The following is a 26,524-nucleotide window of genomic DNA, read 5'->3' as shown; positions in this document are numbered from 1 at the left end:
ACTTCCACAGTGGTCAGTTAACCTGAGCTAATAATTTGGTCAGTTTTGAACGTGGAAGTTCTTTGGAAAACTAGCCCAAATTGAACTAAACAATGTCAACAGTGAGTGATACAGATTGTTAGAGAAGTCCAGTAGCAAAGAGTAGAGAGCCCTTCACTGAGTGGACCTATCTAGTTCTTCTACAGCTTCCCCCAAAGAGGGCTGAGAAGTAGCCATATCTTCCCTGTAATCTGCATCATGTTCTTGGGCATTGTGTACCCTTTATGCCAGTACCAGGGACCTGACAAAACTAGTTGCTGAGAGCCTTGCATGTGGCTTGGCTAAATAGATGACCTATGGCCCCTTTTCTTTAAATACTTGAAGGTTGATAAGGTAGTTTCTGCCTGTTAAGACACTTCAGCTGCAGTTTAACATCAAAGTTTGGAGGTCCAGCCTTGTATGTAACCAAATCTGAAAGTGTTGCCTGTTGCGGGATCCAACTGGGAGTGGGTCACTATAAAGAAAAACTCCAAGCCCAGCACAAGGCCCTGTCTCAAGCGAAAATGGAACTGGAATCAGAATTGGTTTATTATTGTCAGATGCACCAGGATACAGTGAGAAGTTTCTATACTGTCACACAGATCAAATCTACTTTCTGCATTGAAGTAACACAGTAACATAAGGTTATTGAAATAGTTAAAACAGTAATAATTCCAAGTAAAGTGAAACTGTTGCAGAAAAATGCAGTGCAGGTTGTCAATAAAAAGCAAACTCATAACTAGATAGATTGTAAGACCAAGAGTCTATCTTATAATAGGGAATTGTTCAATAGCCTTAAAACAGTGCGGTCAATGCTGATCTTGAGCCTGCTGATACATGCCTTCAGGTTTTTGTATCTTCTGCACAATGGAAGGGAGAAGAGAGGTTGTCCAATATGGACGGGGTCTTTCACTGTACTGGCTGCTTTACTGAGGCAGCATGAAATATAGACAAAGCCCATGGATGGAGGGCTGGCTTCCATGATGTGCTGAGCTGTGTCCGCAGCTCTCTGCAGCTTCTTGCAGTCATGTGCAGAACTGTTGCCATACCAAGCCTATAGAAGACAATAACACCATAACACATAGGAGCAGAATTAGACCATCTGGCCCATCAAGTCTGCTCTGTCATTTCATCATGGCTGATTCATTATCTCCCTCAATCCCAATCTCCTGCCTTTTCCTTGTAACTTTTGACGCCATTACTAATCAAGAACCTATCAAGCTCTGCTTTAAATATATCAAATGACTTGTTCTCCAGAGCTGTCTGTGGCAATGAATTCCACAGATTGCCCACCTTCTGGCTGAAGAAATTGCTCATCATCTCAGTTCTAAAGGGACATCCTTGTATCAGGTCGGCTGGTAGTGCAGTGACATCAGCACCGGACTCCGGAACGGAGGTTCCCGGGTTCGAATCCAGTCCGGGCTGCTCCCGAGTATGCTTTCCATCCGTGCCAGGTAAGTGTTGAGCTCTCAACTCGACCTCGTAAAATAAAGAAAAATACTGCGAAATATCTGTGCGAGTAGTGGCGCCCCACACAGTCGTCCGATCGGCACCTTGTAAGGCATGAAAATGCCCGACGCTGGCCTCTCATTCCTGAATCGACATCGTCAGCATCATCATCATCATCTTGTATTCTGAGGCTGGGCCCTCTGGTCCTCGACAACCTCACTATGAGAAACATCTTCTATCGTGATGTATCTGGATAGGATGCTTTCTGTGGTTCATAAAAATTGGTAAGGATCACTTGGGACATGCCAGATTTCCGAAGGATGTGTTCCTGGAAAACACACCTGAGTGTATGCTATGTGGGGCTGGGTGTGAGATTTGTGGCCTTCCCACTCAGGCCTGCTCTCATCAAACCCTCATCTTACTTATCTGATGTCTGTAGAATAGAAAAATCCACCCCGGAAAGAGCCTAGTCTGCCAGGAGAGTGGTAAATGGTAACTGTTAGCTGTGTTTTTTTTGTCACTCTGAGTATGCTTCATTGTGTGTGGATACACTGAGATAATGTGAGTTGATTTTATCCACAGCTTTTGTACACAACTATAGGGTTGTATAAACAATTTATGCCTGGATTCCCATGCGTAGAATCCAATCATGTGTGAGGCACTTAAGTGTAATCAGAGCTATTACCCGTGGATATGAGCAGAATCCAGCTCTTATTTCCATCTGCACTCTGAGAACATGTGGCAGGTTATAGAAAGGTCAGCACTAATGCTGATTAGGTGCAGTTGGCCAGAATAAAAGTGCATCAGGATTGCTGAAAGTGTTGAGAGCTGTGCTTAGCATACTCAGAAAATGGAATGACAGTTGGCCGATCTTTGCAGCATTCCACCTCAGAAAAATGGGCTTCATTCAAGAATAGTACACTGACAGCACATTAAAATGCTTTACCCAGGGGTAATATGGCATGACTCCATGCAGACCAGTACAGGAACTTGCTCTGATGCAATTTCTAAAGATGTAATCATTAGAATTATATCTGAATGGAATGGTTTTATGATTTTGTTCATGCATTCAGCTTAGTAAATACCTGCAAAATCAATTCATGAGAATCAGTGATTACTTGGACACACATTAATCACAATTCAGATCTGGTGAAAATACGTTGACTTACAACATTAACTATTTCATCTCCACTGATGCTACCTGACCTGCTGAGTGTCTCTATCCTTTTCTGCGTGCAGTTCAAATTTCCAGCATTGTGTTTTTCTTTTGCTCTTAGATTACACAATCTCTTCTCACTACTGCTATTGGCACAAGGTTCAGGAGGTACAGGAGCCTTAGGTCCCACACCACCAAGTTCAGGAGCCATTATTACCCTATAAACATCAGGCTTTTGAACCGGTGTTGATAACTTCACCCACACAACTCTGAACTGATTGCATTATGCTTTAAAAATGTTATTTGCACAGTTTGTGATCTCTTCTCAATTTGTTGTTTGTCAATCTTTCCTTATGCATAGTTTTTCATAAATTCTGTCATATTTATTTTGTTTTTCTGTAAAATGTCGGCTAGAAAAAAATGTCACTTTGGTATATGGTGACATATACCTATTTCGATAATAAATTCACTTTGACTTTGAATTTTCTTTTTGTAAATTCATTGCTGTTTATCCCAGGTTAAAGTGCTTACACCACGTTTAGTTCTGTAGCTGTAGTGGGACCCAAAAGAACTGTAGCTTCTTTCTATCTAATCTTTTGTACAATTTGTTGTTGGTAGAGATGAGAGATGAATGATGACTTAGCCAAGACGTAAAAAACAAGCCCAGTCAAGAGGTAGACTCAGAGGTCAGATCTTAGCTTGTGTTCTGAATATTAATGGATATTCCCTTCCAATGCATGTTCTAAAACTATCGATTTACTTAAAGGGTATAATGTTGTCGTACGAATACCTTCAGGAGCCACAAACATTGAGGTACGGCAGCACAGTTACTCAGGGAAGCCAGAAGATGACAATTACCTTGGTAAGCATTTTGAGTATATGGTGGTTCCCCTGCTCACTGCTTGCAACTCTCTGCTTCACAGAGTGTGTAATATAATCCACTTTACATTTAACTGTTCTGCCAACTCCTATACATCAACCATACCTGCTTAAACATTGCAATCATGATTTCTTCCATTGTCCAGTACAAGCTGCATGTATTCTTCCATTTGCAATCTGCAATGCAGATGCATCTTCAGAGAGCAGTGAACCATAGACCAGTGGTCCCCAACCACCGGGCCGCAAAGCACGTGCGATGCGTCGCCTCTGATCTGGGCTGACACTTACGTGCAAGGCGGCACCTAATCAATTAGCTTGTTTACTTCGGCTTTTTTCTTAAAGATGTGCTGGGTGCATTCCGACTACCGCTGTACCACTGCATTCTGCATGGCAATGAATCGGTCCGTGGCCTGGAGGTTTGGGACCACTGCTATAATTGACTTATCACTATATTCATGCAAGAAAAATATGCGCAGTGTGTTTAACATTAAATTCGTTAGATAAACCGCCTTAGAAACGAAATTGAGTGTATTAGCCACTCATAAGTGACTTATAGTTGACTTACCACCTATATTCCAGTCGTGATTAACGCCCCCACCCCCGCCCCGGGTCGGCCGGTCCGCAAGAATATTGTCAATATTAAACTGGTCCGCGGTGCAAAAAAGGTTGGGGACCCCTGCCATAGACAACTCATAATTAAAACAGAATTTTCCAAGCTGATGAAAATGCACCCTGGAATGCACTCTGGCTCTCTTTGGTTTTATTTCAGAGTTCTAACATCTACTGGGTGTTTTTGGCTCATCAACTTCTGTTTGTTTCATTCTACACTAAAAAAAACCTTTGAACCTAGAGGCCTCTGATTTTCCATGATGTACACTGAATAATTCAACTCTGGCCTTGCTACAGGGAAAAGTGGATCTAGATCATCTTGCAAAACAGTAATTGTTTTTTCCATTGTAGAGGAATATTTTGATTTTTTTTTCCAGGTTGTCTCTCAGAGTATTTTAATTCAAGTTTGGGGTGGAGGTGGGTCCAAGGGACAAGCCAGTGATCATGCTCCCATAAGATGAACATTTTGTACATCTCAGCCAAGTCCATAAGCATTGAACACAGCTGAGTGGATTCTTCCTCAGTGTATGCCGTACATGCTCACTTAAACACAATTAATACCCAGTTCTCTGTCACATTGTTCATGATTCTACCCATACATGCCTGGAACTGGCCCCCTCCACTAAAACAGCTCAATATCTGAATGACCAGGCCCAGCTCTTTCAATACTAAAGATCCATTAAAAACAGGGTGATTTATCATTTAATGTCAGAGGGGGAGTTGGGGAAAAGGAAATTTATGCCCTATTTACCTTAGTGCTACTGCCCTAACAGTGTTTCTGGACTCTCTCTCAGCATTATCTGACAGTCAAGGCAATTTCATCCTGAATGGAAACTTTGTGGTGAGCATGTTTAAGCGAGAGGTAAATCTACAGGGAACCACAATCGAATACAGTGGCTCAGACAGTGATGTGGAACGGATTAACTGTACAGGCCGAATTGAAGAAGAGTTGATCCTTCAGGTAAGGACTTCTGCACTTTTATGTTTATCATAGGTAACCTTTTCCCAGTGAGGAAATCCATCTCCTTCTGAGCAATCCCCATGGCTTTATCACTTTTTCTGACAGTTACCTTGAAGCTGTTTAGTTCCACTTGAATTAGCATTAGTTTGGGATGTTCACAATTTTTTTCTCTTTAAATACTGCTAGGTTTTGTCTGTTGGAAATTTGTACAACCCTGATGTGCGTTACTCCTTTAATATACCAATAGAGGATCAGCTGGGATTGTTTGTTTGGGACCCGTATGGTTCATGGCAAGAGTGCAATAGACCGTGCCAAGGTAAAATCCAATCAGTTATTTACATTCAAGCTTTCAAACTTTCATTCAATATTAAAAAAAAGATGTGTAGCTGTTATTTTCAAAATGACTCCCACACCCTATATCATTTACCTAGGACCTAAGGGTGGCGAACCTTTTTGAGAACGTGTGCCCAAATTGGCAGTAAGCTAAAAAATTCTCTCGTGTGCCATGGTAATTTTGAGCAGAGATGATCATTGATTAAGAAATTAGTAACAAAAATTATGGATTTTTTTAAGGGGAAAAGGATGAGTCCTGTTCTTTATTTTTGTGTATTCATTTTTACTTGTTATGAAGGTATAACAGAGATAGATTGAAATAAATGAAGCATTTTAGAAACCTGTTCAAAAATATTAATATGAACCTTCTATAAAGACAAAGTATTTCTAAATGTTTTTGTTATTGTAACAATTTACTGTCTAAATGCTGATGTGTACATCAAGTCCGGGAAGATTTCAAAACGTATCATCCAACTTTAGGTGTTCTCACAGTTGTCTAGCTGGCACCAATCCTGTGATAACATCTCACTGCTCTTGGGTTGTAAGGAAAGATCATTGACTGCTTCATTTGGCAGTAAAGATAATCATTATGTATCTTTTTATTGTGGGCGGGGGGCAAAGAATTGAGGGGTGGCATTGCACGCCAGCAAAATATTTGTGTGTGCCTTAGGTTCGCCACCCTGATTAGGCTACTGACTGCTCTCTAACACTGAGCTCCACGTATCTCTTTTGAATCCTATCACTTATTCCAGGACTATTGTGCTAAGTGTGTTTTCATATCTGAGAATTACAGGGAATGTTATTCACAATTTTGCAGTTTCAGTTAACCATCCTAAGGAGCTTAATGCATGCCAGTCACTTAACAAGCCTATTCTTCTTTACGCTTGCTAATTCAGTCCAGTAGTTGACTTCAGACCCATGTTTATGAACTTTGAAGGCAAAGTAGAATCTTCTGTATGACTTTACCCACAGTTAATGTGAGCAATACAAACACTGTTCACTGTCGTGAAGGCTTGGTGGAAAGGGTAGCTCGGCATCACTGTGATACCAATACCACCCACGGGGTGGCAGAAAGGAAAGTTATTTCACCTTATTCAATTAGGGCCCTGGAGAGATTTTGAGTTTATGAACGTGCCTTCGAACAATATTACTGAGAAGGCTTTGTGAATAAGGTTCTCCAGTAGTTTTGCCATTTCTCTTGAAAGTATTCATGGTTCTCTGGCCACAGTTCCAAAAGAATTGGGCAATCTCCTTTGGTGTTCATGAGGAGCTCTTGTCTTTGAGTAACTGGAGATTGAGAAGTGACTCAATTGTCGTTTGCCCTTGATAAGGAGAAATCCAGGCTGATTTCCTCTTCATAAAGGAGCGGCGATTTGTTGAATTGAACCTTCCTCACACAGGTAAGGATCAGGCATCTCATCACAGATAGCTGATCAGTTCTCTTTTTTCAATCCATAACTCACCAATGTAACTATTCCCTGTGTTTAATTTACTTATGTGGAAAGTATATTCTAAATTCCAGATATACAGGAAGTATAATGTCCAAAAGTTAAAATTTCAGAGTGCAATGCTCTGACTATCTTTGGTAATGCTGTGTTGTATAATTCTAAGGTGACCACAGCAACACTGTTTGCATCCTGTAAGCAATCCTGCCTAATGTGAAGGGAGAGTGACGATTACTTCATTGCAGTGTATCTTGGTAAAATGGTTCTGTTTTATTTCCTATCAAAGAGTAAATGAGGAATAAGTATATCATTCAGAGAGCTCCTGCTGAAAGGTCAGAGCTGCTGTTGGACACAGATTGCTGTGAGAGACATGAGGATGTGAATATTGATGTGCTTCCATCTGTTGCACACAGGGGAACGGAGGAGAAAGGTGGTCTGTGTGCGGAAAGCAGATCAGCTGGTTGTTTCTGAGCAACGATGCGAGCACTTGCCTCACCTGACTGCAGAGAGTGAGCTGTGCAATATGGACTGTGAATTAAGGTAATGAGTAGGATTGTGGTCAGCATCTTTATAAGATAGAATGTTCAGCAATTCCATTCTTGTTTTCTGCCTCCATTTAACAATCACCTGAGACTGAAGAGTTAAGCTGCCCTTACAAGGAGATAGTTCTCTGAAAGTGGCCTTGGAGGTTAACAGGATGGTGAAGGATGTGTTAGCACACTGCTCTTGACATAGCCAACAGTGATAAGTATCATTCTGTACCTTAAGATTGCCATCCTCACCATCAATAACACCACCACTTTTCATATCATCTGCAGACATACTAATTTTGTTCCTTCTTTCATCTCCTATTGAGCAAAAGTTACAGATACCTGAAAGAATACCAGCAGGCTCAAAGACAGATTCTATTCTATCTATTACTCTTGAATAATAAAATGGACTCTTCACCTCACTCTCAACAGCATCACCAATTTTCAGATCATCTACAAACCTACTAATTTTGTCTCCTCTTCCCACTCCTGTTGGGCAGAGGTGCAAAAGCCTGAAAGCACCTACCAACAAGCTGAAGGACAGCCTCTGCCCCATTGTTATCAGACTCTTGAAAGGATCTCTTGCATGATAAGGTGGACTCTTGACCTTGCAACCTATCTCGTGATTTTGCACTTAAGTTATGATTCACTGCACTTTCTCTGTAGATTTTACATTTTATTCTGAATTCTTTAATTGTTTTACCTAGTTCCACCTCAACGCACTGCACAGTTATCTGATATGTGTGAATACTGTGCACAGTAAGCTTTTCACTGCAGCTTGGCACATAGAACGTTGAACATTACAGAACAGTACAGGCCTTTGGCCCACAATGTAATGCTGACCTTTTAACCTACTCTACAATCAATCTAACCCTTCCTTCCAGCAAAACATTTTCCAATTATCCATGTGCCCTCTAAGAGTTTCTTAAATATCCCTAATGTGTAATGTAACCACCACCCATGGCTGGGTGTTCCATCCATACACCCACCAATCTCTGTGTCAAGAATTTACTACTGACATCGCCCCTGCACCTTCCTCCAATCACATTAAAGTTACTACCCCTTGTATTAGCCATTTCCACCCTGGGAAAAGATCTCTGGCTATCCACTATATCTGTGTTCTTATCATGTGACCTGTGACAATAAAACCTAAACAAAAGCCAAAAGCCAAATCCAAAAAAGAAATCCTATATTCACATCCAAATTTAAAATAGTTCTCTGCCTCCTGGCACCATTCGTTGTGGTACCAATTTTCCAACTTTTCCTATGTCCCATTGGCTCTAGAGTCATAGCATATCATAGAGCACAACTCTGAAGTGCAGGAGGTTGAAAGGTGATCTTATTGAGGTGTATAAAATCATGAGGGTCAGAGATAGGGTGAATATGTTCAGTCTTTTTCCCAGATTGGAGAATCGAGAGCATAGGTTTAAGGTGAGAAGGGAAAGATTTAATAGGGGCTTGAGGGACAACTTTTTTTACACAGAGTGGACAGCATGTTAGATGAAGTGGTCAAGACAGGTAAATAACAACTTTTAAAAGACAGTTGGGCAGGTACATGGATACAAAAGGTTTTGAAGGTCATGGGCCAAAGGCGTACAAGTGGATCTAGCTTGCAGGGGCAGCTTGATCAGCATAGACCGGAGAGACCGAAGGGCCAGTTTTCATGCTGTATAACTCTTTGATTGTATGAGAATGGAGAAAGGCCCTTCAGTCCATCTCATCCATGCCAATTATGATGACCACAACACAATTCCTATCTACCGGTGTTTGGTTCATTCTCCCTCTAAATCCATCCTATCTATGTACTTAACCAAATGCCTGTTAAATGTGTTACTGTGCCTGCCTCAATCATTTCTTCATGTGGTGTATTCTATATCCTCACTATCCTCTGTAATAGAAAGTTCTCCTCAGTCCCTTTCGAACCCTTCACCTCTCACCTTAAACCTAAACACTCCCTGGAAAAAAGATTATGTTCGTTCACCCCATCTGTACCCATCATCAGGGGTGCAGTGCTAGCTGGAGCGCTCTGAAACGCATTCGGCACCTCTTAAAGAAAAAAGCCGAAATAAGCAAGCTAATTAATTAGGTGCCACCCACGGTGATTAGAGTCTCTCAGAAACTGCTGACCTCCTGGGATTTTTACGCACAACATACTCTGGAGTTTATAAAGAATGGTGCCAAAAACAAAAACACATCTAGCGAGTGGATTTAACATGATGGTTTCGCTCATGGAGCAGCCACTCGCTAGATGTTTTTTGTTTTTGGCACCATTCTTTGTAAACTCCAGAGTATGTTGTGCGTAAAAATCCCAGGAGATCAGCAGTTTCTGAGATACTCAAAACACCCTGGGCGACACCTAATTAATTAGCTTGTTTATTTCAGCCTTTTTCTTAAAGCGGTGCTGAACGCGTTTCAGGGGGCTCCGGCTAGCACAGCACCCCTGCCCCTCATGATCTCACATACCTTGGTCAGATGACACCTCAGTCGACTAGGTTCCAAGGAATGAAATTCAGATCTGCTGGTAACTCAGGCCCTGAACTCCTGGAGCATGCTCTCAAATCTTTTCCACTCTCTTTCTGATTTAATGACATCTTTCCTGTAAGACAGTATGTGCAGTACTCCAAGTGTGGTCTCACAAATGTCTTGTACAACCATAACATAGCATCCTAACCTCTATACTCAATCCGCTGACTGATGAATGCTAGTGTGCCAAATGCCTTTTTCACCACATTGTCCAGCTGTGACACTTCTTTCAATGAGCGCTGCACTTGCACTCTTAGGTTCCTCTGTTCGATTACTCTCTCCAGTGCCTGACCATTCACTATGGAAGTCCTACTCTGACTTGGCCTACCAAAATGCAACACTGCGCAGTTAGCTAAATTGAAACCGCCTTGGCCCTGTACCCAGCTGATCAAGATCTCTCTGTAATTTTTGCTAACCTTCTTCACCATCTGTGATACCACTTACTTTAGTATCTTACACAAACTTAGTAACCTATCTTGCTAATTCATAACCAAATTGTTAATATAAGTAATAAAACAGCAGAGGTCCAAGCACAACACTGATCAAGGCCTCCAGTTTTAGAAAAAACCTTTGACTCTCTGTTTCCCACCATTGAGACAAGTATTAATCCAATTAGTTGTCTTTCCCTGGGTCCTATGAAGACTCAGCTTCCAGACGAGCCTGCCTCCTGGGACCTTGTTCAACACCCCTCTAAAGTTCAAATATATAAGCCCTAGCCCCATCTATCCTAGTGATTACCTCTCTGAAAAACTCCTAAGAGATTTGTCAGGCATGATTCCCCATGCACAAAGCTGTGCTGACAATCCGTAATTCGACCTTGTTTATCCAAATGCTATCAAATCCTGTCCCTCAAATCCAGCTGCAGTAACTAACTCACCACCGATGTTGGACTCACTGACCTGTACCAAGGCTCATCTTTGATTTGCATTTTTACGATGCTATCAAGGTAGTCACTTTCCAAACCTATGAACCTCACCTGTGCCCAGAGAGGAAGGAAAAATCTCTGCAAGGGGCTCTTCAGTTTCTTATTGAGCTTGCCACAAGTTCTGAGAATGCACTTGGTCAGGCCCTGGGGAATCATCCACCTTTGTGTCCTTTAAGGCCTCCAGTACTTCCTTCAAGCAACTTGTATGTGGTCCAAGTCATCACTGTTTATTTCCCTCATTTCCCTTATTTTCTCCACTGCTGAGAAACTGTAAAAAGCCGATGAGAAATATTAATTATAAAGCTCTCCCATCTTCTCTGGCTCTGCACAAAATAGAGCCTAAAGAGGTACAGCACAGGAACAGGCCCTTCGGCTCACAATGTTGGTCTGAACTAATTAAGCTAATGAGACCAACTCATTTCTGCCTGCACGTGTTCCATATCCCTCCATTCTCTGCACATTTATTCTCCTATCTAAAATGCTTCTTAAACACGTCTATTGTATCTGCCTACAGCAGCAGCCCTGGAAGTATGTTCCAGCTACACAAAATTCTGTGGTGACCTTTCCCTGAATTCTTCAACTATAATGTGTTTTTTTTTCCCTCAGTGAAGACAGATGAGAAATATTCCTTTAATAACCGTGTTATGGGGAAAGGTGAATAGGATAGAACTTTATTCCCTGGAGTGTAGGAGAATGAGAACAAAGGATGTAGAAGAGTACAGCACAGTACCAGCCCTTCAGCCCACAATGTAGTGCCTAGCTTGTAACTTACTCTGAAGTCAAACTAATCTTTCCTTCCCACACGGCCCTCCAGTTTCCTTTCATCCATTGCCTATCTAAGAGGAGATTTTATAGAGGTATACAGAATTGCAAGGAGTTAGATATACTCAGCATTTGCAGTCCCCTTTCCCCTTGGAGTTGTTGACTATAATGAGAGGTGATACATTTACAGTGAAAGGTGAAATATTTAAGCGGGTAGTCTGAATGTTTAGTAAGATGACAGCAGAAGTGGCAGATGCAAATTCAATTTAAGAGAAGTTTAGATAGCTACATGTATAAGAAGGGTATGGAGGGCTATGGTCTGGGTGCAGATTGATAAGACTAGGCAAATGACTAGACCAGCATTGACCAGATGGGTCAAATGATCTGCTTCTGCGCTGTATGATTCTATGTCTCTCCAAGGTTCTCTGGGTCCACACACAAATGCCCCTTTGGTTCGTAATGGGCTCCATTCTTTCCCTGGAAACCTTCTTCCTCCTAATATTGATATTGGTATTGGGTTATTATTGTCACATGGACCAAGATACAGTGACAAGCAGGAACAATGATGAAGTGCAAAATCATGAGGTGGATTGTGAGGCCAAGGGTCTATCTTATCATACAAGGTCCATTCAACAGTCTACTAACAGTGGGATAGAAGCTGTCCTGAGCCTGGTGGTACATGTTTGTAGGCTTTTGCAACTTCTGCCTGATGAGAGGGGGGAGAAGAGAGAATGTCGGAGGTAGGTGGGGTCTTTGATTATGCCAATATATATAAAATGCTTCATGCTGTTCCTCAAACCTGTTTGCCAGGATATATTATACCCACTATTTGCCTCCCTTTATATTTTTCATTCCCCCCCCCCTCCACCCCCATTCATAACAAGTCCCTGGAAATCTGTCCCTTTTAGTTACACTTCTACTGTTTTTTTAATCCACCCCTCAATAGCCCCTGACATGCAGGGTGTCATGAACAAGCTGCCCTTTTACACTTCGCCCTCTAGGAGCATGTCGATCCTGAACTCCCTCTATTTCACCTGCGAATGATTATCATTCATAAGAGACAGACCTACTTAGAGGTCACTGCTCCCAAATCCACTCTTGCCAGATCCTGCCAAATGAATCTGAGGTCAGCTTTCCCCCACTTCAGAAAGTCTGGTTCATCCTTATCCCTATCCATAACTAAGCTTTTCACACTAAGGCATGCCCATCCAAGATCAAGGAAGTCCCTTCCCACTATAACCTCTCTTTGGCTTGTCTACATACCTGGTCCTCACTCTGCTGTTGATTGTTAGGAGACCTGTATCCCACCACCCCACCCTCCCTCGCCACACACCTGCAAGGTGATTGCTCCATTTTATGAATATGATGTAGGGACTCTTTAATTTCATTAGGCAGAATTCACCCAGTCTGTTAAGGGTTAAGTTTGCTGTGTATGTTACATGTTATGTCGAACATTATTATGTTTCGAGGGCAGGGTTTTTCTCATATATATGACATTGCTATTTGTTTACGAGGGAATAAAGTGTACATTGGAAGTAATTATACTCATGTTGATTTTTGTCGACACTCCTGCAGTGACTTCATTTAGATTCCCAGAGTCATAAATCAATACAGCACCAACACAGGCCTTTGGCCCAACCATCCCATGCCCACCCAGCTAGTTCCAGTTCCCTGTGTTCAGCCCATTTCTCTCCAAGTCCCACCCATCCAGGTACCGATTCAAGTGTTTCTTAAGTGATACTGTCGTACCTGCCTCAACCACTTCCTCTGGCAGCTTGCTCTAAATACTCACCACCCGCTGTGTGAAAAAGTTGCCCCTCAGGTCCCTTTCAAATTACTCCCCCCTCATTCTAGATCCATAATTTGGATTCTCCTACCCTACTTCTGTTATACATACATTTTCTATGCCTTTAATAATTTTAAATACTTCCTTTAGGCTGTCCCTCATTCCCCTCTGTTTCAGGAATTAAAGACCTACTCTGAACAGCCTCTCCCTATAACTCGGGCTCTCTGGTTCAGCCAACGTCCTCAGAACCCTTTTAGCACTCTTTCCAGTTTAACCACCTCTTTCCCATAACAGGGTGACAGAAACTGTAGACAATTCTCCAGGTGCAGCATCAGCAATGATTTATACAATTGCAGCATAATGTCCTAACTCTATGCTCAATAACCTGATTAGAAAATAGAAAATAGAATATCACAACACAGGAACAGACCTGTTAGCCCACAGTATTTGGTCAAACTAACAAAATTCGTAATCAAGCAACATACATAAAAGTTACTGATGAACGCAGCAGGCCAGGCAGCATCTATAGGAAGAGGTACAGTCAATGTTTCGGGCCTAGACCCTTCATCAGGACTAACTGAAAGAAGAGCTAGTAAGAAATTTGAAAATGGGAACGGGAGGGGGAGATCCAAAGTGATAGGAGAAGACAGGAGGGGGAGGGATGGAGCCAAGAGCGGGAAAGTTGATTGGCAAAAGGGGTATGAGAGGATCATGGGACAGGAGGGAGGGAAGTCCAGAGGATGGGCAAGGAGTATAGTGAGAGGGACAGAGGGAGAAAAAGGAGAGCGAGATTTCCCCCCTCCCCCTTTTCTTTCTCCCTGGGCCTCCTGTCCCATGATCCTCTCATATCCCTTTTGCCTATCACCTGTCCAGCTCTTGGCTCCATCCCTCCCCCTCCTGTCTTCTCCTATCATTTTGGATCTCCCCCTCCCGTTCCCACTTTCAAATCTCTTACCAGCTCTTCTTTCAGTTAGTCCTGACAAAGGGTCTCAGCCTGAAACATTGACTGTACCTCTTCCTATAGATGCTGCCTGGCCTGCTACGTTCACCAGCAACTTTTATGTGTGTTGCTTGAAAGTCCAGCATCTGCAGATTTCCTCGTGTTTGCGTTTTAAAATTCGTAATCAATGCCCAACTAAACTAATCACTTCTGCCTATACAAAGCCTATATCCTTCCGTTCTCTGCATATTGATGAGCTTCTCTGTCCTAGTTGCCTCCATCACCATCCCAGGCAATGCATTCTAGGCACTCACCACTCTCTGCTAAAAAAAAAACTAGCTCCACACATGTCCTTTGAACTTACCCCCTCCCACTTTAAATGCATGCCTTTTGGTATTAGATATTTCAGCCCTGGGATAAAAGATACTGGCTATCTACCTATGCCTCTCATAAACATGTAAATCTCTGTCAGGCCTTTGCTGCTTCAGAGAAAACAACCCAGGTTTGTCCTAACTCTCTTCAAAGCACGTTCTCTAATCTAGGCAGCACCATGGTAGACATCTTCTGCAGCCTATCCAAAGTCTCTGCATACTTGCTACAATGGAGCGACCAAAACTGAATGTACCACAACAGATTTGGCCCAGTTAAGGTTTCATAAAGCTGCAACATAACTTCCAGACACTTGAACCCAGTTCCTCAACTCATAAAGGCAAGCATCTCATGTGCCTTTTTTTGCCACCTATCAATCTCTATGGTCACTTTCAGGGACCTATAGTCTTGAACTCAAAATCCCTCTACACATCAACAGTGCAAAGGATCTTGCCATCTACAGTGTACTGTTTCTTTACATTTCATCTCCAACAGTGCAGCACTTCTCAATTGGTTTTGTTAAACTCCATCTGCAATCCTTCTGCCCTTACCTGCAAATGATCTATTATTTTGTTTGGCAATCTTCTATGTTACACACAACATCACTAATCTTTGCACAAACAAGAGAAAATCTGCAGATGCTGGAAACCCAAGCAACAGACACAAAATGCTGGAAGAATTCTACAGGCCAGGCAGCATCTATGGAAAAAAAGTATAGTTGATGTTTTGGGCCAAAACCCTCCAGCAGTCCTGCCAAAGTGTCCCGGTCTGAAATATCAACTGTACTTTTTTCTATAGATGCTGCCTGGCTTGCTGAGTTCCTCCAGCATTTTGTGTGCGTTACCACCAATCCTTGTAACGTTTGCAAATTTGTTAACCAATTCATATGTGTATTCATTCAGGTCAATATATACAATGTATATAAATGACATCTTGTTGATCACTGCCATCTGTCTTCTACGAGCAAGCCTATTCTGAATCCAAACAGCCATTTCACCATTGATCCCATGCATCTTAACCTTCTAGATGATCTTCCCATGAGGGACCTTGTCAAATAGCTCAGCCTTCATCTATCACCTTCATGACTTGCCATGTCTATGAAAAGCTGACTGATGCTAATTAGGCCATGTCTTTTTCCCAAGTGTGCATCAATTCTGTACCGAAATATTCTCTACAGTAACTTTTATACCATTGGTGTGAGACTCACTAGTCTATAGTTTCTGGGAATATCCCTATTTCCCTACTTGAACAAAGGAACAACATTTGCTACTTGCCAAAGCTCCATTACCTCACCTGCAGTGAAAGTGGACATGAAGGACTTGGTCAAGGACCCAGCAATCTCATCTGTTGCTTCTCTCAGTAACCTGGGATATCTCCCATTAGGCTCTGGGGACTTAACCATCTTAGTGTTATGTAAGATACCCAACATTATCTCCTTCTTTATCTCAAAATACCCTAGCATATTAGGATGCTTCATAAAGATGTCCTTATGCTCCACATCCTTCGCCCCTTCACCCTGAATGGTCCCACCTACTCTCTAGGTATCCTCTCACTTTTGATATATATATATAGAATGCCTTGGGATTCCCTTCTGTTTTTCTTGCCAAGGGCTTTTCATGGCCCTTCCTGTCTCTCTTTCAAAGGCCCAGTTTGATTTTAGCCTCTTACACCTTACATGCCCTTCCTTTCTCTTCTTGTCTAAATTGCCCATATCTCTTGATGTCCGGGGTCCCCTGATCTTGCCACCCTTGTCCTTCCTTCTTACTGGAAGATACCTGTCATATACTCTGTGCAGTTGATTTTTAAACACTCTCCACATGTCAGATGTGGACTTGCCCACAAAAGCTGTTCCCAATTAACTCTCCCTAGTTCCTGCCTAATAATTTGCCTTGCACCAATTTAATACTCCCACAAAATCCATACTTATCCTTATAGCTATCTTAAGACTAGGAGTTGTGGTCACTGTTCCCTAACTGTCCTCCCACTGAAATGTCTGTCACCTGTCCATCTCATTACCTCGCACCGTGTCCAGTATGGCCCCTCATCTCTTTGCACTATCTAGATATAGATTTATAAAACCTTCCTGGATACTCTTAACAAATTCTTCCTCATCTCACCCTCTTCCACGAAGTGGCCACTGTCTCCAGGGAAGTTGAGAACACTCAGCACAACAACCCTATTGTTTTAACACTTTTCCCTAACCTGCTTGCATGTCCACTTCTTCATATCACAGTAGCTACTGAGAAAGGGGTCTGTCGTATAATCTCATCAGAGTTATTGCACCCTTCTTATTTTTACATTCTCCCCATATAGACTCAGTGAAAGCACGTGTGCTGTCCAAATATAACACTTAATTGAAGAGCTTCAAGGACATCCACCCTCATTATCTCATTGTAGACCTCTTAATGAATATTGCATTGCCACCTCCCATTTTACATTCCTCCTGAACCTCCCCCCACCACCCCACTGTCACTACTGTTGTTTCTACACCCTGTAGTGTAGTGTTGTCTGTACTGCCCTTCTTTCATCCATATCCCGGACTGCCACATTATATTCCAATGTGCACATCACACTCTCTGTTCATCTGCTATACAGGCAGATGCCTTGCATTAAAATAGATGCAATTTTGCCTTGAGTTCCACCTCTGTGCCCTAATTGTGCACATGTCTCTGCCTACTGTCTGACTGACTTGGCTCCTATATCTGACTGCATCTCCCAACACCCCCTACCTCCCCACCATACAATTACTCTGTGTCCCATTCCTCTGTCTGTCCAATTAGTTTAATCCTCCACAACAGCACTAACAGAACCGAGCACAAGGATTTTGGACCTGTTCCAGTTCAGAACCAGATGGTACAGATCCCGCCTTTCCCAGAAACTGTCCCAGCGATCCAGAAATGTAAAGCTTTCTCTACACTTTAATTCACAACCCAGCTCCTTAAATTTACATTGTGGGATGACGTGCCCTTTTGTCCCCTTCAAGTTCAAATTCAAGTTTAATTGTCATTCATATACATGGATAACTCCAGATGAAACAGCATTGCTCCAGGCCTAAGGTGCAAATCGCAGTACCAATAGTTGCACACGGCACATAATGCATATATAGTTACAATAGAAGGAAAACATGCAGTCAGACAAAAAAGTAGCCAAGATCCTGCGTGTCATGGCCTATAGATTGATGGTGCATGGGATGTTGTCCTGGAGCCAGCCCGCAGCAGCCCACATCACATGCTAGTGTGAACACAGTGCAACTCATTTTCCCCCAAGCGAGCACTAGAGGGCAGCACTGATGGGAGGGGCCAGCCCCAACCCAGCATGAGCTCCAGCTCTCTCACACATCGGCTCTGTCACCTCCTTCTCTGGGCAGCTACAATAGGCGACCCCGTGGCATGAGGGCCTGGTAGCATAACAACTGAGGCCACGCGGCTCCCCCGCCATTGAACCACTGAAATGGACTCACGGTATTCTACCTTACCAATGTCCAACAGGGCTTTGTGATCACAAGAAAAATGTCCCAACCAATCATTTCCACTGCTCGTTGGACTGCACGCTGCCTCCACCCACCACCTCTGACACCACCCTCCTTGAGCAGCTGTAGCCATCAGCAACACAGTGCACAACAAGGCCAGCTCCACCATTATCAAGCAACTCACTGTGGGGTAGACCCTTGGTACTTGATGTTCTCATTATTCAGCAGGGTCTGGCGATCACACAAAAGATGCAAAGCACGGACAATTACATCTCTGTTTGAACCCAGAGGGGCTACTGCGACTCAGAGTGCCACCATCTTACTGTAAATGCAGTTAGTGCCAACGTAGACCATGACCTCTGTCTGTTATACGACCATAAGACCATAAGACATAGGAGCAGAAGTAGGCCATTTGGTCCTTTGAGTCTGCTCTGCCATTCAATCATGGGCTGATCCAATTCTTCCAGTCATCCTCACTCCCCTGCCTTCTCCCCATACCCTTTGATGCCCTGGCTCATCAAGAACCTGTCTATCTCTGCCTTAAATACACCAAATGACTTGACCTCCACGTCTGCTCATGGCAACAAGTTCCACAGATTTACCACACTCTGACTAAAGTAATTTCTTCGCATCTCTGTTCCTTCAATCCTGAAGTCGTGCCCTCCTGTCCTAGACTCCCCTACCATGGGAAATAATTTTGCCGTATCTAATCTGTTCAGGCCTTTTAACATTGGGAATGTTTCTTTGAGATCCCCCCTCATTCTCCTGAACTCCAGGGAATACAGCCGAAGAGCTGCCAGACCATCCTCATATGGTAACCCTTTTATTCCTGGAATCAATATTGTGCTCCCCCTTTATTAATGCTCTGCATCTGTTCAGTGACATTATTGATCCCAGCACCAGGGAGTTAACACTGTATGTGCATTCATGTCAAAGCTTACAGAAACATCTGCCTATCTCCCTCGCTTTCAGGTCTCCAACCACTTGGACTCCTGCTTTACCATCTACCTTCACCATTTGCCAATACCTTAGACACTTATCTAAGAAAGAGTGTGCTGGCATTGAAGAGAGCCCAGAAGAAGTTCACACGAATGATCCCAGGAATGAAAGGGTCAACATATGAGGAACATTTGATGGCTCTGAGCCTGTACTTGCTGGAGTTCAGAAGAATGAGAGAGAAATCACATTGCAACCTATCAAGTATTGAAAGGCCTAGATAGACTGGACATCTAGGGGATGTTTCCAATAGTGGGAGAGGTTAGAACCAGAGGGCACAGCCTCAGAGTAGAAGGATGTCCCTTTAGAACAGAGATGAGAAGGCTGTAGAGGCCAAGTTGTTAGGTATGATTAGTAAAGGTGTCAAAGGTTAGGGGAGAAGGAGAAGAACAACGTTGATAGGTATAATAAATCAGCCATTCATCACAGCCTCAGTCCCACTCAGCTGGAACCTCAAGCCAACAGGCCCACAGCCAGTGGCAGGCCCAGGTTTAAATGGCGGTGCTTCTGGTCTAGGGAACGGTGACGTGAGGCTGGTGCATTGAAGTTGAGCTGTTTTGGGCTTACGTACCACATCAACCTGCAAGCTGTCTCCAGTGGGAAACATTAGCAGGCAGAGGTTGGAAATTGCTGGGCAGGAAGATTACCCAGCCACTCAACTCCTACCCCTTACAACCTGTGGCCTGGTTCATTTTCAGGCTTCACTCAGGAGCACTAATCTCTCCAACTGATTTTCTAAACATGTTGAGCAGAAGGCAAAAATCTCCCTCCCTTCAGCTTCCCCAATTATCAGGGCGCCTACAATACAGGACATTCTCACATCTTGCTGCTGCCTCCCGGAAGAAGGTACAGGAGTCTCAGGACTCACACCACCAGATTCAAGAACAGTGATTACTCCTCAACTATCAGGCTCTTGAACCAAAAAGTATAACTTCACTCACCGTCACTTACCCCGTCGTTGAAATGTTCTCACAACCTAGACTCACTTTCAATAATTCTTCATCTCATGTTCTCGATATTTATTGCTTATTTATTATCATTTTTTTCTTTTAGTATTTGCACACTGGTTGAGTGCCAAAGTTAGTGCGATCTTTAATTGATTCTAATATTATTCTGTTGTGGATTTATTGAGTATGGCCACAGGAAAATGAATCTTTGGGTTGTATATGGTGACAAAAATGTACTTTGATAATGAATTTACATGAACTTTGAACTAGTCTACCACATCATCGCCCTTAGTTAGGCGTACAAAACAAAGCTTTTTACTGTACCTCAGTCATGAGACAATAATGAATAATTTACTAATTTACCTAAGTAGAGAAAGCATTGACCATGTCCTTATTAGCCATTCCAATCAATGTAAAATGCTCATGGAAATTGAAAGTAGTTGGCTTTGACCTATGAGCAGTTCTGCTGTGTTTCCAGGTGGCAAGTCTTAGGGAAGAGTGAATGTACGGCACAGTGTGGACCAGGGCATCGAACACAGGATATCCACTGCATGAGGTACATCCATGGGAAAGGACTGAGCGAGTCCATGGACGATAGGTATTGTGCCGATCAACCGAAGCCTCCCAGCCGAGAAGCCTGCCATGGTGATTGCCTCAGGACCAGCTGGCATTATACGTCCTGGTCACAGGTAAACTTTCAGTGAGTCGCATTGTCGACCAAGCCCAGATTGTGTCATCAGTCTTGTGCTGATGCTTATAGTAACGCCTAGGCAGAATATTTTCATATGTAGATTCAGGTTCACATTTATTACATTAACATTGAAACATGCAGTAAAATGCGTCATATGCTTTAACAAACAATGCAACTTAAGGATTTGCTGGGGGTCGCCCTCAAGTGTTGCCACACATTCTGGCACCAACTTAGCAGTCCCAGGATGCTTAATATAACATCACAGTATGGTGTTCGTCCATTGTCGATGTTGATAAGGACCTCGACACCATTATGATGGTGCCAAGACTAGCGCGTGATTTGGATTTAAGTGGGAGAGAATTGCGCAGCGTCAGCCTCACTCTCTCTTCCCAATTCCCATCTGGATCCAGTGACAAGACAGAGTCGAGATGGCTAGAGATGGGACTAGGCACAGTGGATGACCAGGACGTCTTCTGTGTCTTGTCCTGCTCTACATGTTCCACGACACTTGCAGAGACCTTCCATAGGTCTCGTCTGGTCAGTCTGCCGGAGTTTGTCTTCACATGCTGGGATAGACAACTCCCTATCTCACCGAGGGTTTGAGACCCATTGGCTACCCTCTCTGGTTTAGCCGGCTTGTCGAAACCGTTGCCCGGGGTGTGGCCTCTGTCACATGCAAACAGCTACGGGGAACCACAAGTGAGAGATGAGTGCCAGGTGGAGACCAAAGGTGGACTAACCGCCTTGAAAAGGACACGACGTGTTCCCCCACCAGAGGTGCTACCCCTCCCTGACACCCCATACATCACACAGTATACAACACGGTATACAACAACTGCATAGCAAGCCCATTACCTTCCCCTCTCCCCCACTCCTCCCACACATACAGACAGCCTTCCAAGCCCAGGCAGGTCTCAGGGCCTCCAGTCTTCATTCTCCTCAGTTCTCCATTGAGCTTCGACTTCTGGATTTCCAATTGACCTTCGGGCTTTGATCTTCAGTATGACCCCCAGACGAGCCAATGACATGGCCTCCGAACTCTGAACTCCGCCGTTTTCCAATTATTTTAATACAAGTATTACAGAATATTAATCAGAAAGTCATTGACAAGAACATGAGGTTCAAAAGGAGAAATGTGACAATAATGAGGAAACAAACAGTGCTAGAAATGTTAGTCAGGTTGCATCTATGGAAAGCAAGAGATAATGAAGTGTGCAGAAAGCAGAATAACATTCGTAACTGATTCCAGAATCAGGACCAGACCCAGGTAGCCACCACTGATCTTGGAAGAAGCCCTCACTAAGATCCACATGGAATATTGAGGATTACAGCACTGTACAGGCCCTTCAACCCACAAAGTTGTGCTGACGTTTTAATATACTCTAAGATCAATTTAACCTTTCCCTCCTACATAGCCCTCCATTTTACTATCGGCCACATGTCCATCTAGGATTTTTTTTTAATTCCCCAAGTGTATCTCTACTACCATCCCTAGCTGGGGTATTAGCCTTTTCTGTCCCAGGCAGAAAAATGTCAGGCTATCCATTTGATCTGTGTCTCTTTTCATCTTGTACACTTCTGTCAAGCCACCTCCCATCCTCCATTTCAGAGAGAAAAGCTCTAGCTGGCACAACCTATTTTCACAAGACATGCTCTCTAATCCAGGCAGCATCCTGGTAAATCTTCTTCTCACCCTCTCTAAATATTTCACCTATTTCCTATAATGAGACTCCAGAACTGAACACAATATTCCAAGTGTGGTCCAACCGGAGTTTTATAAAGCTGCAACATTACCTCGTGGCTCTTAAACCCAATCTGTTCAAATCATTTGCGGCGCAAATTCCTCCTGTCTGCCAGTTTCTGGTGTTTGTCTGTTTGCAGGTATCCCCAGTAAACTGCAACAGTGAGGGCACTAAGCACAGAACCTTCTTGCTGAAGACTTTTCCTAAAGCAAATGCAAAATAAATACTGGGACTTACTGAATGTACAATTGAGAATAATGTGGAAGTTTAACTAATCATTTATTGAAAAACTATATCAGCTGAAAACATCTAAGGCAATGTGGGTCACCTTTATCTAACCATATAACAATTACAGCACGGAAACAGGCCATCTCGGCCCTTCTAGTCTGTGCCGAACACTTACTCTCACCTAGTCCCACCGACCTGCACTCAGCTCATAACCTTCCATTCCTTTCCTGTCCATATAGCTGTCCAATTTTACTTTAAATGACAATATGGAACCTGCCTCTACCACTTCTGCTGGAAGCTCATTCCACACAGCTACCACTCCCTGAATAAAGAAGTTCCCCCTCATGTTACCCCTAAACTTTTGCCCCCTAACTCTCAACTCATGTCCTCTTGTTTGAATCTCCCCTACTTCCAATGGAAAATGCCTATCCACGTCAACTCTATCTATCCCGCCCATAATTTTAAATCCTCTATTAAGTCCCCCCTCAACCTTCTACACTCCAAAGAATAAAGACCCAACTTGTTCAACCTTTCTCTGTAACTTAGGTGCTGAAATCCAGGTAACATTCTAGTAGATCTTCTCTGTACTCTCTCTATTTTGTTGACATCTTTCCTATAATTCGGTGACCAGACCTGTACACAATACTCCAAATTTGGCCTTACCAATGCCTTGTACAATTTTAACATTACATCCCAACTCCTATACTCCATGCTCATATACTCATATAAAATTTAAATTTTTAGGCCTACGGAGTGTGTTAGGACTTACTCCCTGAAGCAATGGAGAATGAGGTGAGATTTGATAGAGGTACACAAAATTATGAAGGGTATAGATAGGGTAAATGCAAAAAGCCTTTTCCATTGAGGTTGGGTGAGACTAGAACTAGATATCATAGGTTAAGGGTGAAAAGTGAAATATTTAAGGCTAACCTGGGGGGAGCTTCCTCACTCAGAGGGTGGAGAGAGTGTGGAACGAGCTGGCAGTGGAAGTGGTAGATATGGGTTTGATTTCAACATTTAAAAGAAATTTGGATGGGTACATGGATGGGAGGGGTATGGAGTGCTATGGTTCAGGTGCAGATCGATGGGACTAGGCGGAATTGCGGTTCAGCATAGACTAGATGGGCCGTAGTGCTGGTTCTATGAATCTATGACATTAAATGTCGCTCTGGGGATGAAAAGACCAACAAAACATATAGCTTTCAGGTTTTCCCATATTTAATCGTGACTGTATATTGTGGTCCTGCTGCCCCTTACCCACTCACTTCAAACTCCAGGACGTTGAAATTCTGGCTCATATGTAGATGCCAGCTGCGTGGTCCTGCTCACACTGTCTCATCACCCGTCCTCTGTTCTCCTCAGTGTTCCAAGAGCTGCGGTGGGGGAGTAAGGACGCGGGAAGCCTACTGCATGAACAACCTCGGGAGACACCTTGTAGACCGAGAGTGCAATGAGCATCAGAGTGTTACATCTCAGCCGTGCAGTGAATTCCCCTGCCCTGAATGGACAGCCAGCCAGTGGAGTGAAGTGAGTGAACTTTAAGGAATTAAAACCATTGTGCAAAGTCTGCCTCACAAATGCGACCGTGATGCCTCAACTAATTCTGAGATATGTAAGACATTATGCGTGGCATCTGCTTTTAACGGGATGGGATAGCTTGTGTTTTGGATCACCAGGCACTGTATCTGATAGAGAGGGTACAGATAAAGAGGGTGATCTCGTGTACTTACTGAATGAGGAGTAGCTTTGACTGCAATCTAGGAGCTTGCTACTGGTGTGTCCCTAGGCTGTATTATGCTGCAGGATCAGGAGGGGAGACTATAAAAGGAACTAACGGATTTTCAGAAAGTAATGCTTAAATTAATGACTGATGTTGGATCTGGAGATAATGTTGCCCAGAAGGTTCTTCAGAAGTCAAGACTGAGGCGTAACCCTTGTGGTTACAAGTTTCATCTGGTGCTCATGACAGTAACAAACTCACTCTACGATCAGTGTGAACCAAACAGAGATGACAAAGAAAGAACAAAGGACAAGGAAGTCACTAAGACTCACAACATAGCAGGTGGTGAGGAAGACTATCAAAGCCTGCAGTGGATCTAGACCAGCTGAAAAATGGGTTGAGTAATGGCAGATAGAATTTAATGCAGACAAGGTGTTGCACTTTGGGAAGACAAACCAGGGTAGAACTTATACAGTGAGCAGCAGGCTCTGAGGAGTTTAATAGAACAGACAGATCTGGGAATACTGATCCTTAATTCCTTGATAGTGAGGTTACAGGTCGGTATGGTTGTAAAGCGAGCTTTTGGCGCATTGGTCTTCATAAATCAAAGCACTGAGCACAGGAATTAGGAGGTTAAGTTGAAGTTGTATAAGATGTTGATGAGGCCTAATTTGGATATTATATGCTGTTCTGGTCACCTGCCATGAGGAAAAATATCTTTTATAGATAGAATAGTACAGCACAGTACAGGCCCTTCAGCCCACAATGTTGTGCCGACCCTCAAACCCTGCCTCCCATATAAGCCCCCACCTTAGATTCCTCTATATACCTGTCTAGCAGTGTCTTAAACTTCACTAGTGTATCTGCCATATATCTTTCTATACAGAGAAAATTTTTAAGGATCTTGCTTGGACTTGAAGACTCAGAATGCAGTGTGAGCACGGAATGAGCTGCCAGTAGAAGTGGGGGATTCAATATGTAAGAGAAATGTGGGTAGGTAATAGATGGAAGGGGTGTGGAGGCCTATGGTCCAAGTGCAGGTCAAGGCAGAATATTAGTTCAGCATGGACTAGATGGGCCAAAGGGCCTGCTTCTGTTTTGTGGTGTTCTATGACTCGATGATTCTATGGTTGTCTTATCCTGAAAGCTAGCTCAAACTTGATTGATAAGCGCAATCTATGAGACATTTTGGCTTATGTGTGGCATGACACAGACTGCAGATGAAAAAAACTACAAAATTACAGAACCTGCTCTACGACAAATTACTGAAAATCCACTGAACGTTTACATCAACACCTCAGGGGATCTATCCTGGACCCACCATATTGATGCAATCATGGTGAAAGCACGACAGCAGCTATACTCATACTGATTCACTGGAGTTCCTCCCATAGTTTGTTTCTTTAGCTCTCCTCTTATGCCTTCCCTGCTCCAAGGGGAGAATTTCCAGCACCGTGATTCACGGCACCAGTGACCCTGGTTCAAGTCTGTCCTGTGTTAGTGTCTGTGTGGAGTGTGTGTGTTCTCCTGTGACCCCACAAGATGCTCTCGGTATTCCAGCTCCCTCCCAACATCCCAGAGCTGTGCAGGTTAGAAGGTGAATTAGCTGTTGTAAATTGCCTGTAGTGTATAAGTGAGAGGTCAGCTCGGGGGGTGTTGATTGGAATGTGGGGAGGATAAAATGGGATTGGATGAGGCTTGGTGTAAATGGTGGTTAACGGTCAGTGCAGGCTGACTGGGTCAAAGGGCCTGTTTCTGTGCAGTATCTCCCTCAGACTCTGTGATGTGATTAATCTCCCCACACAACTGAGGTGCACGCTTCTTGCAATGTTCTGCTCAGAATCAGAATCCAAATCAGATTTATTACCGCTGACGTACTGCATGCTGTGAAGTTTGTCGTCTGTGGCAGCAGTGCAGTGCAAGATGTAAAGAGGTTGCTAAAAGTTGCAATGACAAATAAAATAAATAAACAGCACAAAAGACAAATATTGAGTTAGTTTTCATGGGTTCATGGACTGTTCAGAAATCTGATGAGGAAGGGAGTAA

The 26,524-nt window shown here is 43.3% G+C and overlaps 1 protein-coding gene across 2 annotated transcripts in view; it reads left to right on the top strand.

Annotated features, from left to right (window-relative positions):
- LOC140202786 (A disintegrin and metalloproteinase with thrombospondin motifs 20-like) overlaps positions 1-26,524 on the top strand; it is a 618,104-nt gene that overhangs the window by 349,028 nt on the left and 242,552 nt on the right. For both annotated transcript variants that reach the window (XM_072268124.1, XM_072268123.1), the window contains exons 16-21: positions 3,390-3,485; positions 4,906-5,072; positions 5,259-5,388; positions 7,264-7,390; positions 20,576-20,786; positions 24,121-24,285. In XM_072268124.1, coding sequence (XP_072124225.1) covers positions 3,390-3,485; positions 4,906-5,072; positions 5,259-5,388; positions 7,264-7,390; positions 20,576-20,786; positions 24,121-24,285 — 896 coding nt within the window. The remainder of the gene's footprint in view (positions 1-3,389; positions 3,486-4,905; positions 5,073-5,258; positions 5,389-7,263; positions 7,391-20,575; positions 20,787-24,120; positions 24,286-26,524) is intronic.

The sequence above is a fragment of the Mobula birostris genome, chromosome 9, assembly GCF_030028105.1.
Source record: "Mobula birostris isolate sMobBir1 chromosome 9, sMobBir1.hap1, whole genome shotgun sequence".
In the NCBI taxonomy this organism is placed as follows: Eukaryota; Metazoa; Chordata; class Chondrichthyes; order Myliobatiformes; family Myliobatidae; genus Mobula; species Mobula birostris.
The sequence above is the reverse complement of the archived record's forward strand: the minus strand, read 5'-3'. Positions and strand labels throughout refer to the sequence as shown.